The following is a 19,489-nucleotide window of genomic DNA, read 5'->3' as shown; positions in this document are numbered from 1 at the left end:
GTATAAAATATACCTGAACTTGGATTATTCCGTACAAAATACGAAATCCTTAGAAAAATATTACTTAATTTCTTCGTAATGGCTATGGAGCCCTATTTTAGGCATGTTCGACACGCTCTTGGCCGGTTTTGATCTTGAAATATTGTGCAATATTTTTTTAAATATCTTACTCGAAGGCCCGAAGGACATTAACGAAATTTTCAAAAATCAAAATACAATGTCTTTAGTTTCTGGGCAATGACCGAAAACCCGAGTAGGTACGGTTCTTTCTTAGGAATGTTCTAAGACTTATTGTAAAACTAGCGTATACCCTTAGAAAAATATTACTTATTTTTTTCGTAATGGCTACGGAACCCTATTTCGGGCGTGTCCGACACGCTCTTGGCCGGTTTTTTGATATTATGTATATAGTTGATCGACAACCGTAACGAGACAATGCTTTTGAAATCGTTTTCTACAGCATTTAACTTTGTGATACACATTCTTTTTCTTTCTCTCCCTCTATTGCTAAGCCACACATACACATATTTATCTATCTTTCATATTTTAAGACGAAGAATCACTCCCAATATCAAGAAGATTCGAGTTTAACAACACTATACATATAAGTACATAGTTAATAAGAATCATTATTATGAAATTAATTCTTAATAGTATATTCTTTATTATATAGGTTACTTAGAATCTTTTGATACAAACTAGGGAGTCCTTATTGTTAGCATGTGATGCATGTATCAAAAAAAATATATTTGCATGACTTATACAGTCTAAATGTATGAAACAAAAAATTCTATAACATCATATACCTAACTATAATGTACTACATTTACCGCAAATAGAAATAAAAAAAGAATGAAGATAAAGAGGGCAAATATTCCATTGACGCCAACAAATTTCATATGTTCATTTATGACTACAGACTGCCAATAGATATCTCGACAAAATACGATAGTGATTGTACAATCCGTGTATTCGATCAAATCCATTACAATACACGTGTTATCGCGACAATTGCACAAATTGATGCACTCACTGAGTTGGAAAGCTGAACCAATCTCGGTGTACGAGTATCAGATATTCAATCTCCACATGTCGAATTTTATCTTATTCACTCACTTGCTTCCAAACTCTTTGAGTTGAACAAAATAAGAGCGTTGTCAGGTAGCTCTAGTTACCAAAGCAACTGAGTGTGGTTATAGAGTTTGTGAAAAGAAAATCTGAATACTGGCAGCCTGTACTGTACCTGGCTGATAAGTAGTTAGCAAACTGTTATTACAATGATTCTTGTATGTTTTACTAAAATTACCTAAATGATTATATTCGTACTTGAAATAAACTGCAGTTCGCCACTCAAAAGTTGCAGACCCAAATCTACTTTTATTTATTGTTATCGTCACTCGCTTCCCGCCAATACCAAAAAAAATTACAACATTTGGAAACAGATTTTTGATACCTTCCTAGTCTCTACACTTGACAGGAGTCGAGTCGGGTGTGTCGAGTTGAGTCGTCATCGGTGTAGAATCACTCGCGAAACTTTATGACAATATTCCTAGTAAATAGAAGTGCTAGAAAGTTCATAGTTGGTAACGGAAAGCTGTCCATTGTTACATCAAGGTCCTTGCTCCCTTTTACGACGCCCACGGGAATATATTGGTCCATCTTGCTCTAAAACCGGGCACTATACTGTTTTCATGGTCGCAAAAGTCCACAGTCCTATTGTTTCCTATTAATTTCAACTTGATACTCCCGCGTTTCTTAGAAAAACAGTAGATGGAAAACAAAGTGGTCCTGTGAGGCGGATTGCACGGGTCACAGTTAACTGTGTGACTCCGTGTTGGGTTAAGTGGTGTCAAAATGTATAAAACCGTCAACCTTAACCCAGAGCTAGCAGTTTAGTTTTTAGTCCCACCCCAGTATGGTCTAGTGCCCACCCCAGAATGTTGCGCTACCGATTTCAAATTCTATATTACTGATATCTTCATACAAAAATCCAGGCCAGCTTCCCCCCCCCCTGAAAATAACAAAATTTGCGGTTGTATTTCAGTTTAGTCAGAGACCGAAACCGAAATTTAAATTCGACAGCGATTCTATTGCTCGCTATTGTAATTTTTTCACTGCTTGAAGAGGTAGACCTGAGTATTTGATATCAACATCAGCTTGATACCTCCACGCGTTCCTGAGAAATACGGTCTTGACAAACAGAGTAATTCTATAAGTGTTCTACATTATGTATGTGCGGGTCAAATCTTACGAGTTAAATTTTAATAATTTCCAGTGGTCAGATTGACTTTAAAAGCTTACTTAGTAAATTGCGTGACAATACAATAATCTGGTAGTGACGTCCAGGTAGTCCGGACCGGCTAGAATCGTCTCCGCAGGACGGAACTTTTCATCAGTTAATGGCATCTACTTATATAAGTTTGGGCTATAATGCATCTACTCGTACCCGTACAGTCAAAAAAAAGAACAGTCAGCAAAAAGTTTCTATATTTTTTTTTTACTGTAAACTTTTTATTTCTTTTTTAGGTATAGAACCCTAAAATTATTCGGTATTCCGACTCCAACTTATGACACAGTCATTGCAAATTAGGCTGAATTCCGCAAAGAACGGATGTAAGCAGTGAATGCTCGCACATCGTTAGACAGAGTCTTTGTAATTCAATACGCCTATTGGCTTTAAGCGCGAGGATTTTTCAACATTCTATTATGCTCTTCCTGATTTGGCTTTCCTTTACCAGAGGATTTGAATTTGAAAGCATCTCTGCTTATTTATAATTATGGGACAGTTTCTTGTCGGATTCTTCTCAACAGAGGATATTTCGAACCGGTGGTAAGTTTTTGACATTCATAAGTAACTCGTGCTTATTGCTGCCTAAGTCAAATAAGATGTTTTGACCGTGATTTTTCTGTTTTGGACGATTTTTACTTTGTTCCGCCGGTCTTCTTCATCTTGTACGTGGGCCCACTGCTTATTGGGTACCTACTTCACACGCGCTATTGAATTTCTTTACAATCTCGTGCAGGCTTCCTCGCGGTGATTTTCTTCACCGTAAAGCTTGCGCGTAAAACTCGATTCTCTATTTGAGAAGCTGTTAGGTCAAACCGCTAGGTCACCACTGCATTTTATCTTTATTTATGTACAATCTTTACAAATAGTGTTTTAAAAACAATATTTATACCAGAAATTCAAATCAACCGCTGTCAGTGTGTGTATTATTTCTCAGTGTTCATTGTTAGATACAGATCTAGAAAACGAGAGAAGCCGCGGTCAAAAGCTAGTAAGCCATAAGTTTGTGAATTTTAGCTCTATAAATTTCTTCTCGAGTAATAAAGCGGAGTGAACGACGCGACAGCCGGAACACCGGGATTAATTTATCTAGTGCTTGCTTTCAAATGTCTGTCTTTAGGAACAGGGGGGAGGGCGGGGGGGTAAAGCATCTCGAGACAGGAGATTGTGCCAAAATTATGAGAGGCTATGTCTACACTTCACTTCCTAATCACTGTCAATGTCACTGTTTCCTATCCGCTCGTATGGACCACTTTGTTTACATCAAACACCGTTGCTATGCCAATCCATTTAATCCTCAATCATTCAACTATCTTATGGTTTAACAGTCAGTCAAACGTTATCTAGGTTATTTTTAAGTACAGTGACACCTATCGGTCTATAAAGTAACTATCGTCCAAAACACTATGAATACCTTTCAATACAAACGTTAGTCCACCGAACAAACAAATTTAATAAACGATTACACTCGTATTATTATGTGAATTTATATTTATTACCGACTTGACAGGTCGGAGCGCGCGACGAATATGCGTCCAACCGTCCGGGTTTTATAAATTTGACCGCTATGTTTGTCTGTGTGCCTGTGTGTCTATCTGTGGCACCGTAGTTCTTAAACGGGTATACCGATACGGCTTTTTTTTACACTGACTGTTAAACTTAAATTTAGCTACTTTGTTAAGTACCTTACCTAGTAGCTTAGCAGTCAGGGTCCATTCAAATCGTGATCAGCTCAAATTTATTTAGTACCTAATAGGTCCAGACTGTCTAACTTTAAGTTAGCTCTAGACTTTGTTTTTTTATATTTAGGGTGTGGCGTTCCTTGCACTGAGCCAGCTCGTTGTGAATGCATACCTATGAAACAGATCCTTGAAAGAGATCGAAACTAGTCGTTCCTGGCTTATTTATAATCGTGAGGTTAACCGTTTATGTAGTAATTTTATCGATTTAATATGTTATTTATTGTAGTCTATTTGTATTGATAAATAAGTATTAGTAGAATTCCATAGGCCATAATGTATCGTTTTCCATAATTTTAATTTCTCTTATATGTGAATAGATACTTATTTCTGAAACAGTATTTTCTTCAGAATTGATTTTAACTAACTTAACCTAACCTATTGCACTCTATAATATGAATTAATGCAGCAATAAATTGAATGGCATCCAACCTACTTTCCTAGTGGCAGTTATACTGGTTGCTATAAAAAAAAACTTAACATCGAAGGCTAAGCCTAGCCTTCTGAACCTAAACAATCCAAGTCGCTTCTGTTCCGAACCGTCTTGCTCGCTCGCTTGGGTGACATTCATTCCTGGCCCGATAATACCGACCCTGTTTTTCGTGTACACCCATAGAAGCTCATGTCAGTTTCTATAGGCGTGTACACGAAAAACAGGGTCGGTATTTACATGTCGGTATACGGGCCGGGAAAGAGTGTCACCCGCTCGCTTCGCTCGCTCGCACAAATTTTGAAGTGAAACTGCAATATAAAAATTGGCCAAATGTTATTAGACAATTTATTATTTGCCTAAGCCAACATCTGCTAGATAATTATTTGCCACATAAAAGTGTGATGAAGTAAATTTTGCAATATAAAAATGTTGCGAAATAAGAAAAATGAGAAGTAAATTTATGCTAACTATTGGTATGCCAAATGTGACTTCGGCGAAAGGTTGGTTGCTAAGTCTGAAGGCAGTACACTTAAATTATAGTAAGTGAAGTGATTCCCAAGGGAAGAACACCCTAAGGATTACATAAGTTCACAATACAGAGGTCATTAGTCAGAGTAATTAAGGCGCCGCCCAAGTCAAACATCCACGATAACTCAACTGCGGTGACAACTTGTCTTCTAAGTTTCGGGATACTTCTTGTACTATGCTTCTACTCGTAACGCTGTAGCTTTGCTCATATACAGTAAAGTGCTTCAACTTTGCCCTCTGGCCCCAACATTGCCTGATTCGATTTAGAGTCGATAACTCAGCACCCTTTAGGTTTTTAAACTTTAATCCCTCCGTAATAATAATTCCCTTGTAGATAAAAGTTTAAAACCTATAAGAGTGCTAAGTTATCGACTCTAAATCAAATCAGGCAATGTTGGAGCCAGAGGGCAAAGTTGAAGTAGTTTACGGTATCACAAAATAAGTTTTTGGTAAAAAAAAACATTTTGAATACAAGCTTTTTTTTGCTGTCTGTACTTTTTGTTAACTGTACTTGTATTGTCACCTAAACTACATTTACATACCAAATTTCAAGTCGATGCCATTAACCGTTGAAGAGTTCCGTCCTGCGGAGACAATCATGGCTGGATTATCAGGATCTCGCTACCAGATTATTGTATTGTCACGCAATTTACATAAGTATACCAAATTTCAAGTCAATCCAACTACTGGAAGTTGGTCGAATTTAATTTGCAAGATTTCATTACAGACTGACAGACAGAGACAACGGGACAGATGGAACTAAACAAAAGCTTGTAAAAACGTTTCTTCCTTATACAGAAAAAAAGGGGTTTTAGGTAGGTACATGCCACTTTTTAATACCAGCGCTTTCGTAAAGGCCACCCACCATTACTGCCAAGAACGCGCAGCAAGAAATTAGGCAGAAAGTATTTTTTCAAAACTACATTATTAAAGCAAGCAAAGTAAATAAGAAATACAGGGTGACATTTTGATTTTTTATTCGACTGGAAGAAAAACGAGCAAGTGCGATGCAAAATGAATGTTTTAAAATTCTGATACTCCGGCCGCGATTCTCCGCAGAACACAACTCCTTGACTTGAGCCGCAATGACAGACTCAGTACCACTACCATGAGTTAACAGTGACCGTACTCGATAGCGACGGCGTAAATTATTTGTAGAGGCGCTGTACAATTTCTCCATACAAATAATTTACGCCGTCGCTATCGAATACGGTCACTGTAAACTCATGGTGTGGTACAGGAAAATAAATAGGTACGTAACTTTTTAGCCAAATAAATTTTGCCTCACATTTAATGTCGACCCACTTCGTGTTTTGTGATGTTCGTTTTATTTAAGTACCTCGTTATCTGAACTATGCTATTACTGTCAAACCTTTTACGGGCAAAAATTACTTCATTTATCTGTTTACCTAAAGATTATAATCTAAGCCCATAACAAAACGTTTAATCTTCTTTTGTTTAACCTGGCCTTTTCCCCCTCGGAGGAGGCAGTGTTGCTGTCCTTATCGTACCAGGGCACTGCGTTATTAGCGGCTGCTTACAACAAGGCGCTAAGTACTAAAGTGTGCACTTTCGGCCATTATAAGAGGGCAAGCAATAAGTGTTGTTCAGAAAGGGGCGAAAGGTACTTATCAAAGAATGAAGAATTTTTCCTTGTTTTTCGTACGTTATTTACTATTTGGACCGATTTGAATACAGTTTTTTATTTGAAAGCAGGTTTTCTAGCGATGGTTCTTAGATATGTTTTATCAAAATCGGTTCAGCCGTTTTTGAGATATTGAACTTTGAAGTGACAAAGTCGGGGGTCTCCAACTTTCTGTTGGTTAGGTTAGGTTATGCTATTTCAGCCACTTATATATCGAAGATCTTGGAAACAGCTGTACCGATTTCGGTAACATTTGCTACGTGGGAGTGTTCGGGGGCGAAGAATTGATCTAGCTTGGTTTTATCACTGGAAGCGTGCTTTCCAGTTTTGGCCAGCGCGAAACTTTGTCGCCAATTGGAAAGTTTAAAAGATTATTTACTTATCGTCCAAGTGATTCGAAATTCGAAGGTATCGTATTGTAGGGAGCAAATAAATAAGCATGCCCCTCTAATATTGTCTCAAAGTGTAAGTTATATCGCATTACGCAGACGGAGGCTGCTGATGTGAGTATAATACACGTAACGTGTAATGTAATATAACTTGCTAGTGTACCAGAATAAGTAGGCATTACAGGGCTAATTTGCACAATTTCTATTGTTATTATACCCGTAAGTAATTTAGATTCACTGAAGAAGAAATAACCTAACTTTAAAGTTCAATATCTCAAAAACTGCTGAACCGATTTTTATAAAACATGTCTAAGAACCATCGCTAGAAAACCTGCTTTCGAATACTACTTACTATACGAGCTACGGTGCCACAGACAGACACACATAGCGGTCAAACTTATTACATCCCTCTTTTGCGTCGGGGGTTAAAAACCATAGTTTAGCATAGTGATTTGACCTATGGCGTTAATTTAATTTGTATGCATGTGTTAAGTACCAACATTATTGTATTTTTTCAATTTACTATACATTGTAAGGATAGACAACCTTAATTAGTATATATCATTGAAATAATTTAAATAATTTTAGTCACACAATAAATTACTTTTACAGTTTACAAAATATCTATTTATTTATGTAGTTTTTAAATGTTGTGTAGTATGTCTTTATAACGGCCTGAGGGTTGCCGACGGTGCTGGCTGAAAATCAGCGCTGGGGTGTTTTAACCCTTCAGCATTATGCTGAGCCAGTGTCCGATTCACAACCGCAATGACACATACCTTTGTGTTGTTTTTTTTAACCCCCGACGAAAAAGAGGGGTGTTATAAGTTTGACCGCTATGTGTGTGTGTCTGTTGTTCTGTGTGTCTGTGTGTCTGTCTGTGGCACCGTAGCGCTTAAACGGGTGGACCGATTTGAATGCGGTTTTTTTTATTTGAAAGCTGGTTTTCTAGCGATGGATCTTAGACATGATTTATCAGAATCGGTTCAGCCATTTCAAGATCATCAGCTCTTTTGTTCGCTGCGGTAGGAATCTTAGACGCATAATGGATATTTACTTTACTTTCAAACATATTTGGGACCTAAAATTTGAAACACCCATGAATACAATATAGCTATGCAAGATTATAGAGTTCTCGGCCTGATGCTGCAGCCAGGATATCCAGAAACACTAGTAGGTACACTCTTAATAAAACTATAGCAGATATATCGTGTTTGGGTTCGTTTTGATCAGTATTTGATTCTACAAACAATGCAATGGTGGCAACAGGATGAGCTGATGCTGCAGCCAGGATATCCAGCACACTAGTACACTCTATAAAAATAATAGCACATATGTCGTGTTTGGAATCGTTTTGATCAGTAATTGATTCTACATACAATGCAGTGGTGGCAACACGACGAGCTGATGCTACAGCCAGGATATCCAGCACACCAGTATACTCTTGAAAAAATAATAGCAGATATGTAGTGTTTGATTCCTTTTGATCAGTATTTGATTCTACATACAATGCAATGGTGGCAACAAGATGAGCTGATGCTGCAGCCAGGATATCCAACACACTAGTACAGTTTAAAAAAATATATATCAAAGTTTAAAAAACATGAAATAAAACTTAAATTTAAAATTTAAAAAACCCCCGACTTAAAAAAAACGCAACAAAAATAAAAATAAAAACGCCCGAAAAAACGCTGCTTGAAAAGACAATTAAAAAGTAAAAAATAATTATGCGCTACCTAGCTGTTGCCCGCGACTTCATCTGCGAAGAATTCGTTTATCTCTATCCCGCGGGACTATGCTGATTTCCCGCAAAATTAGCCTAAGTTAATTTAGTATAAAGTATCTAGTAATATTTTTTTATCTAAGCGTTGTCGGTGTCGGGGGACCGCTAAGGTAAATACAACATATTTAGTTTCATGTTAACCTTAGCGGGCCCCGACACCGACGACGCTTAGATAAAAAAATATTACTAGATACTTTATACTAAATTAACTTAGGCTAATTTTGCGGGAAATCAGCATAGTCCCCGCGGGATAGAGATAAACGAATTCTTCGCAGATGAAGTCGCGGGCAACAGCTAGGTAGCGCATAATTATTTTTTACTTTTTAATTGTCTTTTCAAGCAGCGTTTTTTTTCGGGCGTTTTTATTTTTATTTTTGTTGCGTTTTTTTTTTTGTACCTAATAATATTGTTGTCTTGTGTTGTGAATAAATGTATTTTCTTTCTTTCTTTCTTTCTAAATAATCAAGATATTGATGGTGTGAGCAAATCACAAAACATACGAGTGTTCAGCGCAAAATCAATTTAAAAACCCTGTGAAACAATTTCTCATATCTAACATTACGTCGGCCAACAATATAACCGATAATTCTCATACATAAAACTTGACCCTCTGCGGGTAGCTTTCGAATAGTTTAACTTAATAACTCTATTAATTATTAATATTTGGGGTCCCGCCATAATTCAGCTGCTTCGGTATTTGTACAATGATAGAGGATCCATTATAATATCACACACGCACGTGTATTTTTGTGTGAAATACTCTTAGCTTCTGTTCAAAATTTCATTTTAAATACAAGTTTTAAGCCGACTGTATTTTCTGTTGACTGTTACTTGCGTTGTCTTCCTATTAATATAATTTTATATTTATGCTACATGCCAAATCTATCGCTAGAAGTGCATGAAATTACACTACACACACACAACAGAACACACCACAGCACACACACTACACACAACGCAACACAGCAACAACACACAGCGCATCGTTTCTCATTTTTCTCTCTTCTCCTATTTATGTTTTTACTGTGTTTTTGTTGTGATGTAGTGTTTTTTATTTCAATTAATGTTTTGAGTTTGAGTTTGAAATTCGACGTGTAAAATTATAAAAAAGCGATTACTTTAAAAAAAGGAAAAAGTCTATAGTATCTGTTTACCGAACTTAAAGTTCTAGTGTCAGCCATTACCAAGAATTTAGAACTGGCCACGATTTTGAAATCAAATGTAAAATGCAAATGTTAATGAAATTCAGTAGCCTATATGTTAATCCAGAGTATATATTACCCGTATGGCAATTTTCATGCAAATCCGTTCATTAGTTTGATTAGTTTTCGTGAAAGAGTAACAAACATCCATTCATCGCCATACTTATAGAAATCCTAACTCCGAAGTGGTGAACAATTCAATCAAATGGGCTTTATAATTCTGGAGACAGTGAAGAAATAGAAGATATTTAATTTTAAAAACTTTTTATTAACTTACAATGTTAGGCTACCCAACGAATGAAAATTAGGGGCATAGTTGTAGGGAATGATGTTTTAAACAACAGACTCAAATGTGCTTATTTTTTATAGTCATCAAGCTTTTAAAATTAAATATTTTCTATTTCTTCACTGTCTCCAGAATTATAAAGCCCATTTGATTGGATTCTAGCACGTTTCTAAGTAGGTTTGCGTTGGCTTCTAGAGCTAAATAGAGCTAGATGGAGCTTATAAAAGCAGTATTTCTTATATTAAAAGCCCCGGTTCCCATATGTAGGTATATTGTAAATCTGTTTAAAAAAAAATACCTCGTTGAGTTTCTTGCCGGATTCTTCTCAGCAGAGGTTTTTCAGAACCGGTAGTAGACTTTTTTTGACATTCAGTGCTTATTATAGCCTAAATTGAATATAGATATTTTGACTTTGACTTTGACTTTGATTCGTACTTATGACAAAAATGGGAGAAGTAAGTAGGCCGCCTGCTCATTGCTTACTTTAGAAAATATCTATGTATATATATACCCGTGTTTTCTGTACTGCTTGCTGTGTTGGTTTTCAATAAATAATTATTGTATTGTTTTGTACAAGTTTATCGTATATAACAATTTTCCTTGTATGCTTACTCATTCAAAACTTTATGTTTCTAGATTTAGCAGTTGACGTGATTTTTGCCGAAAGGTTAAAATAAAATAATGTATGTATATAAAACGTCTACTCAGCCTAAACCCTTTGCTGAGACCCTTTCAATGGCCCAAGGATTGATGGAAACGGAATGCATAATACAGATCACATTAACATACCTACAATAATATGAAATGTGGGTAAGGTAAGCAAGCTTTTAACGGCTTTTTCCAACGTATTGGTCTATATTCTATATTTGACAGAGAAAATCCCTTAGAGTAAGCCGAGAAACGGTTATACGGTTCACGTGATAGTAATTGATCATCAATTTACATATCACGACACAGACACCGCTATTTGTAGTATTATAGTCAATAATAAATAGAACCACTATTTTATAACAAAAAAATTAACCGACTACAAAAAACCATGAAAATAATTTTCTACCAGTCTGAAGTCAGTGCCTCAGCACGAGCCAGCAGGAGTGGTTGAAGCCCAATATACTGTAGTATGTAGGTGAGGTAGACGACTATGGTTCCACTCCTGCAGACTAAACGAATTCTACGCGGCCCACAGCTAATAATAATTAAATAAAATAAGTTTATAAATTTCTAGCTTTTGCTCGCGGCTTCGCCCGCGTGGAATTCGGTTACCGCGCGCTGTTCCCTCAGAAACTGTGCATTTTTTCGGGATAAAAAGTAGCATAAACTATCTCTATGCCAAAAATCACGTCGATCCGTTGCTCCGTTTCGACGTAAAAGACGGTCAAACATACCAACATACAAACACACACACTTTCGCATTTATAATATTAATAATTAAGGATAACAAAATCATTTTACAGATGTTTGCATATTTTTACGTACAAGTACCTACTTAAATACACGTACATAGTGCCGTGGTGGCCTAGTGGTTTGACCTATCGCCTCTCAAGCAGAGGGCCGTGGGTTCAAACCCCGGCTTGCACTTCTGAGTTTTTCGAAATTCATGTGCGGAATTACATTTGAAATTTACCACGAGCTTTGTGGTGAAGGAAAACATCGTGAAAAAACGTGCACAAACCTGCGAAGCAATTCAATGGTGCGTGTGAAGTTCCCAATCTGCACTGGGCCCGTGTGGGAACTATGGCCCAAGCCCTCTTGTTCTGAGAGGAGGCCTGTGCCCAGCAGTGGGACGTATATAGGCTGACATGATGATGATGATGACATAGTACGTAGTACGTAGATGGTTACGTAAACTTGGAGTTACAGTACAGAGTTAAAAAAAGACTGTTCACCACTTCGGAGTCACCCATATCGTAATAGCTTTATAGCATAAGCAAATTACTGTTCACAATTGTTCACGAATTACAGCATCACATATCGAGGCGGAACAAAGTTAGTTCAGGAGTTGGCAACTTCGTTTCATTAAGTGGGAGATGAAACTTGGTTATCAGGAGTCGACGCGTCCTACGCTGTGCGTTGGTAACAATACAAACAAAGTTCAATTAAATATACCTGCCCGTAATGTCGAGAACACCTGGCGAAATTAGGGCTATCGTTTTTTGTCTCACTAGATGGCGCACTGTTGCGTGAGGTTTTTAAGTGTGGCTTTCAAAGTCTGTTATTACCGACGTGAAAACGAAGTTTAGATTAAAATCATATTTAATACACCATAAAACCGTACCATTAAAATATCGAGCATGCCACAGTGTTGCGTAGTCCCCGTTTTGTTCGGAAAAAAGGGAGGACAAATGTTTCCGAAAGACAAAACTGTCTCAAAACACAGACATTCATTGCCCCTTAATTAATTTCAGATATTGCAAAATATTCAAAAATTATTGTAATTATAAATAAACCCACGTAACTCACCCAAAAACTATGAGATTTGACATTTCGGAGACCTCACGCGACACTAGCGCATCTAGCGGCGAAATCATACGCGATAGCCCTCATTGGTCTACGGTGATTCAGTGTACAGAACAGCCATGGATGGTACCTAATTTTATACGTGAGTTACAGGTTTAATGTGCGTTATTATTAGTTATCATACAACAGAAAACAATAAATAACAATAAAATTAAAATTAAACTATCATCATCATCATCATCTCAGCCGTAGGACGTCCACTGTTGGACATAGGCCTCCCCCACAGACCTCCAGTTGCTTCAGTTGGCAGCGGCCTGCATCCACCGTGAACCTGCGGCCTTAACCAGGTCATCCGTCCATCTTGTTGGTGGACGTCCTACGCTGCGCTTGCCGATCCGCGGCCTCCACTCGAGAACTTTTCGGCCCCAACCGCCATCCGCTCTCCGAGCTATATGTCCCGCTCATTGCCACTTCAACGAGCTGATTCGCTTGACTATGTCGGTGACTCTTGTTCTTCACTAAATTAAACTATACCAAAGAGAAATCGACTTTCAGTAATGTTTCTGTCGCATGAAAACACCAGAAGCTTGTGTGTAGTGCAGCAGACTCCAAATGTTTTGAAATACTCATGTCTTTGTTCCCTAAACCAACCTCATCCCAACTGAGAAATAAATGGATCGAAAAGGTTTTTTATCTAAAAGGCTTTTAGTCTGGACATTTTTCGTTTTATTGTAAGTACAAAAGTATTTTTTATTACATCATTGTAAGGTTTTAGTACCTATGTTTACAATCCATTACTGACTAGCCACTACGGGCTTTAGGCCGCTTGTAGACGTCCGGTGTTGTATGGCTTACAATGAATATGTCTACATGCACCGGACACTTGTAGGTAGACTTAGCCATACAATATCGCAAGTCCGGCAAAAAAACCGTCCGTTGTCTGCTGAACATCTACAAGCGGCCAAAACCCGCACAAACCAGCGAAGCAATTTAATGGATATGTGAAGTTTCGCGTGGAAAATTCGGCCCAAGCCCTCTCGTTCTGAGAGGAGACCTTTGCCCAGCAGTGAGACGTATATAGACTGGAATTTCGATTGATGAGCAGCAGTGAAATTGCTGGCACTTGAGGTACCCCTCGTGTTGCAGATGTTTTGGGGCGGTGGTGATCTCTTACCATCAGAAGACCCACTTGCTCGTTTGCCATCCAGTCGAATAAAAATTAAGGCAAAAGGTTGCCAAGGTTGGTTGCGCGGCATTGCAGTATGATGGACGCTATTATATAGTTGTTTATTTATTTATTGTTTTGGGAAATATACAGCACAATTTATTACAGTTGTAATATCATTTTTAAATTATACATTAGCCAAAACAGCTTCCACTAATAGCTTATACATTTAAGGCTCTTAGGATTCAGGGTTAATTTTTGAAATAAACAAAAAAAGTAAACAAACAAGTAAAAATAAAAAAAAGGAATTTAGATAATCGGTCTCCAATTGACTAAAAACTCGATGAACATGCATAAAAACATACACTATACCTAATATAAATGTAAAAAATACATACAGTCGAACAATAGGACCTCCTTCTTTTTTTGAATAGATATCGTAATATCGTATATCGTATCATATCGTAATAGTTATAGATATTTAAGAGGCTGTCTATATCGAAAATTATCTGTTCACAGTGACTGACGGTGCCGGTCTACCTGTATCAGACCCATTGCGCTGGAAAACGCGACAAGCGTCTCACGAGACTTATTAAGGTAGGTATTGACTACTGCTCGCAACTTTTGTATCCCGTGGGATGATTAGGCGTTCCTGGGATAAAATTGGGCGTTCTACTATCACTGAATATGATGATGATGATGATGATATTAATTTAGACTAGCAGACTTCCCCGGCGTAGTAATGAAGTGTTTTATCAACTCTACAAATATAATTGGATGTCTTATGCCAGCATGATCGGGAGTAAAGCTACTTATAAAATCCAAAAGGTCAAATTGGAGGCCAAATTCTTGCGCTAATAAATTAAATTTGTCGCAAAAGTCGTAGTAAAATCTCTTTGATAAGATTAGGCTCAAATTGATTTGAGTTTCATTAGAAGTCAAATTAATTAATAAAATGCTTTCAGGCCTATTGGTAGGTACAATACTATTACTTATTATGTGCTATTGGTCGGTTTCAGTAGGAGGCTGCTTCAGTGTAGGCAGTACGTTTTGAAGTTGTTGCCACGCCATTAACATAATAATTGTTTTTAGGGTTCCGTAACACCAGGGTAAAAACGGAAACCCTATTAAACGGAGACCCGTCTGTCACCATGTCATGTATCTCATGATCATGAACCGTGATAGTTAGTTGAATTTTCACAGATTATGTATACCTGTGGCCGCTATAACAACAAATACTAAAAACAACAAACGTGATTTTTTGCCGTTTTTTGCTAATGTCTAATGAATGTTGAATAGATTGATTGATTGATTAAAACTTTATTTTCACCATAACACAAAAAACACGATATCAAACTATATATAGGTAGGTCTTAATAAAGTTAAGATTAACCTAATAGGGTTAGCTAAAACTAAAAAACAAAAATAAAACAAAAATCGTAAAACATGTAGTTTAGTGGAGCGCCTTTTTGCGCTGGCGCTGACTCAGCATAAAAATGCGGGTGAACGCAGCGCTGGTATTCAGCCAGAACCTTAGAAATTGTACGGAATCCTTCGTGCGCGAGTCCGACTCGCACTTGGCCGGTTTTTATTTTGTTCAATTTTAGAAAAAAATATGGTTTTTCCTGAGAATCAAGAGCACAATCGATTCTACTTTAAAAAATGACGCAAACAAAAACGTCAGTTTTGTGGCGTTTTTTATTTCATACACTCGGTATTAGCGTCACACAACTGACTCATAAAATTTGTATGAAAATATTAAATATTTTTTTCACACCTCTCCTTCAGAAAAGTAACTTTTCCTCCCTGACGAGAGGGAGCAAAGTGCAACTTTGCTGTTCAAGGCTTTTCTAAGAGTTTTATTGCAAAATGCCATTTTTTGAAGTTGATAATTGTAAAGCCACGCCATTTTCTATGCTGGTTGTTCTTTAATAATATTAAGAATTATTTTTTTTCAAGTTTATTAATGCTCGGTGTGAAAAGTTGTATGAGCCACTCGGGAACAAAATTATTTTCATCTTGGGCGCTAACACTTGAATCCCTCATTACGCTTAGGATTCTGCTTTAGAATCCCTCGTTACGCTCAGGATTCTATTGTAGAATCCTTCGCTACATTCTGGATTCAATTTACGCCCTCGCCGTAAATACACCATTTTGCTCCCTTGTGACACAAAGTAACTATCTTTCTCTGTGTACAAGTGTACCAATTGCCCTCCGTGTAACTGTTTTCTGTATCTCCTGCTGTTGTGTTGTGGGGTACAACAAAGAGTCATTGTATCGTATTGTTTTGTTATGTACAAGCTTTTTTTTTATTCTACTGGATGGCAAACGAGCAAGTGGGTCTCCTGATGGTAAGAGATCACCACCGCCCATAAACATCTGCAACACCAGGGGTATTGCAGATGCGTTGCCAAGGCCTAAGATGGGATACCTCAAGTGCCTAATTTCACCGGCTGTCTTACTCTCCACGCCGAAACACAACAGTGCAAGCACTGCTGCTTCACGGCAGGATTATTTGTCCTGTTTGTTCATTTGGGTCAAATCTTGGAAGCTAAAGACGCACTCCAGTGGTCGAATTGACTTGAAATTTGGCAGAGAACGTAACGTTAGTACTATAGTACAATGACCTAGCAGTGTAATCCTGGTAGTCCGGCCAGGATCGTCTCCGCAGGACGCAACTCTTCAACGGTTAATAGCATCGACTTGAAATTTGGTATGCAAATGTAGTTTGGGTGACAATGCAAGTACAGTCAACAAAAAGTACAGTCAATAAAAGAAGCTTTAACAAAAACTTATTAGATTATTACAGGTGTGATTTAAAGAAAACGCTAAATTCTATAGATGTATAGAGGAGCAATGGCGTCAGGTGCTTACCTTTGAAGGAAGCCATGTTGCTCGCCCGTGCTCATTTATTAATCGCTCCAATTTATCGCAGTCCTTAATTATTGTAGGCCGTTGCCACTCGCGGTGCTTTTACCTGTAACGAGAGAGTTTAATTAAAAAATACATTTTATTAATGGCAAACCGGTGGCGAGTAGGCTTGCGTAATAATAATAATAATAATTTTATTTTCAGACCATGTCCATACAAATGACAAAATTAAAATACAATAAAATAATGAAAACAGTATAACAGTAGAAACTTAAAACTACCGTGAGACTCACTTATATTGAATGATATTGTAACGGATAACTCACGTCTTTAAACCAAGTTTAGCTCGACATGTTTCGGGCTATTTCGTAGTCCTTCTTCTCAGGAGCACGCGACTCGGCGGCTGCCGCAACACGCACACTACGCGCCACCGCTCTGCTCGCGCGACTACCCGACGAAACTAACACCGGCACACAACTACCCACATTTTTATCGTAATTTTTATTGTCAATGTCAATATATAGGGAAGCATACAACACTAACAACATCGCTCCGTAAATCGAGAGGTTATCAAAGCACCTACGTGGTATGAGGAAACAGAGGAGGACAGGGGCTCTGCTGTGGTCGACATTCAATTATGGACACGGATTTGACCCATTATATCAGATTTGATAAGGTGTCTGTACTTGCGAGAGAAAGTTTTTCTTCTTCCGCGGAAGTGCGTGAAGCCATTGAGATAGGTCGTCATCCGAAATTTTAACCCGGATTGCGGTTCGGTCGGTAAACAGTATAAAATACTCGTGCTGCGTCATCGGTTGGTGTGAACGTGCCTTTACGGAGCGATATTGTTAGTGTTGTGTGCTACCCTACATTAGACATTGACAATAAAAAATGGCGATAAAAATGTGGGGTAGTGTGTGCGCGTGTTAGTTCTCGTCGGGCAGTCGCGCGAGCAGAGTGTGTGTCGTGTTTTGCGGCAGCCGCCGAGTCACGTGCTACAGAGAAGAGAGGGGCTACGAAATAGCCCGAAACATGTCGAGCTAAACTCGGTTTAAAGACGTGAGTTATCCGTTACAATATCATTGAGTAGTAGAAACTTAAAACTAAAACTAAACTAAAATAAAACTAGAGGTACCATCAACCAAATAAATGGTCTATCATTTTTTAAACAAGTTCCTATCAAATGGATATGTCGCTAAAGTCGAACTTCAAGTTGACGGACACGTCTATTGGCATTATTGTTTTGTGACATGCAAACGCTTATCAACTTTAGGGTGCTAGACCATATATTTGGCTGATGGTACGCATGCACGCGCCCCCACCGGCTCAACATAGGGCTGTCCCATCGCTCGGCCTAGTGCCTCTAGGATGGTGTTGGTGCTGTAGTAATGCAGGTACTAAAAAGCTTGTATTAAATATTTGCGCACGTTTTGTTCTGTCAAATATTTGTTGCTGGTGACACTGTCCTGACATAATTCTTATTTTCGTAAAAACTAAGCGCTTGAATGACACTGGACCGCAATTATGATTGGTTTTTTTGGAGTCTTTTTGTATTTTTTCACACATCTTCTTCAGAAAAGTAACTTTTCCTCCCTGACGAGAGGGAGCAAAGTGCAACTTTGCTGTTCAAGCTTTTCTAAGAGTTTTATTGCAAACGCCATTTTTTGAAGTTGATAATTGTAAAGCCACGCCATTTTCTATGCTGGCTGTTCTTTAATATATTTATTTTTTTTTTTTTTCAAGTTTTTTAATGCTCGGTGTGAAAAGTTGTATGAGCCACTCGGGAGCAAAATTATTTTCATCTTGGCCGTTAATACTTGAATCCCTCATTACGCTCAGGATTCTAATTTAGAATCCTGAGCTACATTCTGGATTCAATATACCGCCCTCGCCGTAAATACAACCATTTTGCTCCTTGTGAACAAAAAAAACTATATTTCAACTTCAAAATTGTTACTTTTACGGGTATCCCGTTGAATCCATCAAAAAATACAAACTGAGACAGGGATGCACAGAAAAACGAGAAAAAGAACCCAGCACTGGGAATTGAACAGGTCCTCTCACAATCCTGCAATCCAGCAATTGCTGTGAGGACCGGTTCGATTCCAGTGCTCGTCTCTTTTTCTGGTTTTTCTGTGCATCCATGTCTCAGTTTGTATTCTCGATACTGGACCGCAACTATTCTATTTATTTCTACTTTGCTATTAATTTAAAAAAATCAAATAATAAAAAATGTTTTCGAATAATTTAAATTTGTGAAATAAATTAAATTCCCTAGCAAAACGTTTTCAGCGCGAAACGGAACGCAGCGCCGAATAGCGCGGGAAAAGTGACAGCTGTCAATCATGGCGCATTCCAATTTGGAGAGCGAGCGTTGGACCCAGGAAATGAGTTTTCTGCCACGCTGCTGATGCAAAAAAGTAGAGCTTGTCCGTAAATGGATATATTTAGTCGAAGAAGACGTTTTATAAATGGGGTGCCCACTTTAATGTGTTTCCCGGATATTTTTGTGGTAAACCAAACTAAAATAAAAAATAATAATTCTAAAAAAAGGAACTGTAGGGACCTACGAGAAAAGATGTTATCGTGAAGAAAGCGTTGAGTGCTTGATATTAGCTGTTTAAAATAATACGTAGGTAAAAATTATGGTAGAAAGCAACCCACGCCCTTTTTACTGATGACCTGAGGCCGTATTGTCTATGCT

General features: G+C 37.9%; 1 protein-coding gene across 1 annotated transcript in view; it reads right to left on the bottom strand.

The window, feature by feature from the left end:
• LOC141437964 (atrial natriuretic peptide-converting enzyme-like) overlaps positions 1–19,489 on the bottom strand; it is a gene marked incomplete in the record, with an annotated part of 181,873 nt that overhangs the window by 146,143 nt on the left and 16,241 nt on the right. The window contains 1 exon segment of the mRNA XM_074101573.1: positions 16,789–16,891. Within this exon segment, the coding sequence (XP_073957674.1) occupies positions 16,789–16,804 (16 nt within the window).

The sequence above is a fragment of the Choristoneura fumiferana genome, chromosome 18, assembly GCF_025370935.1.
Source record: "Choristoneura fumiferana chromosome 18, NRCan_CFum_1, whole genome shotgun sequence".
Classification (NCBI taxonomy): domain Eukaryota; kingdom Metazoa; phylum Arthropoda; class Insecta; order Lepidoptera; family Tortricidae; genus Choristoneura; species Choristoneura fumiferana.
This window is presented reverse-complemented; position numbering and strand designations above follow the sequence as displayed.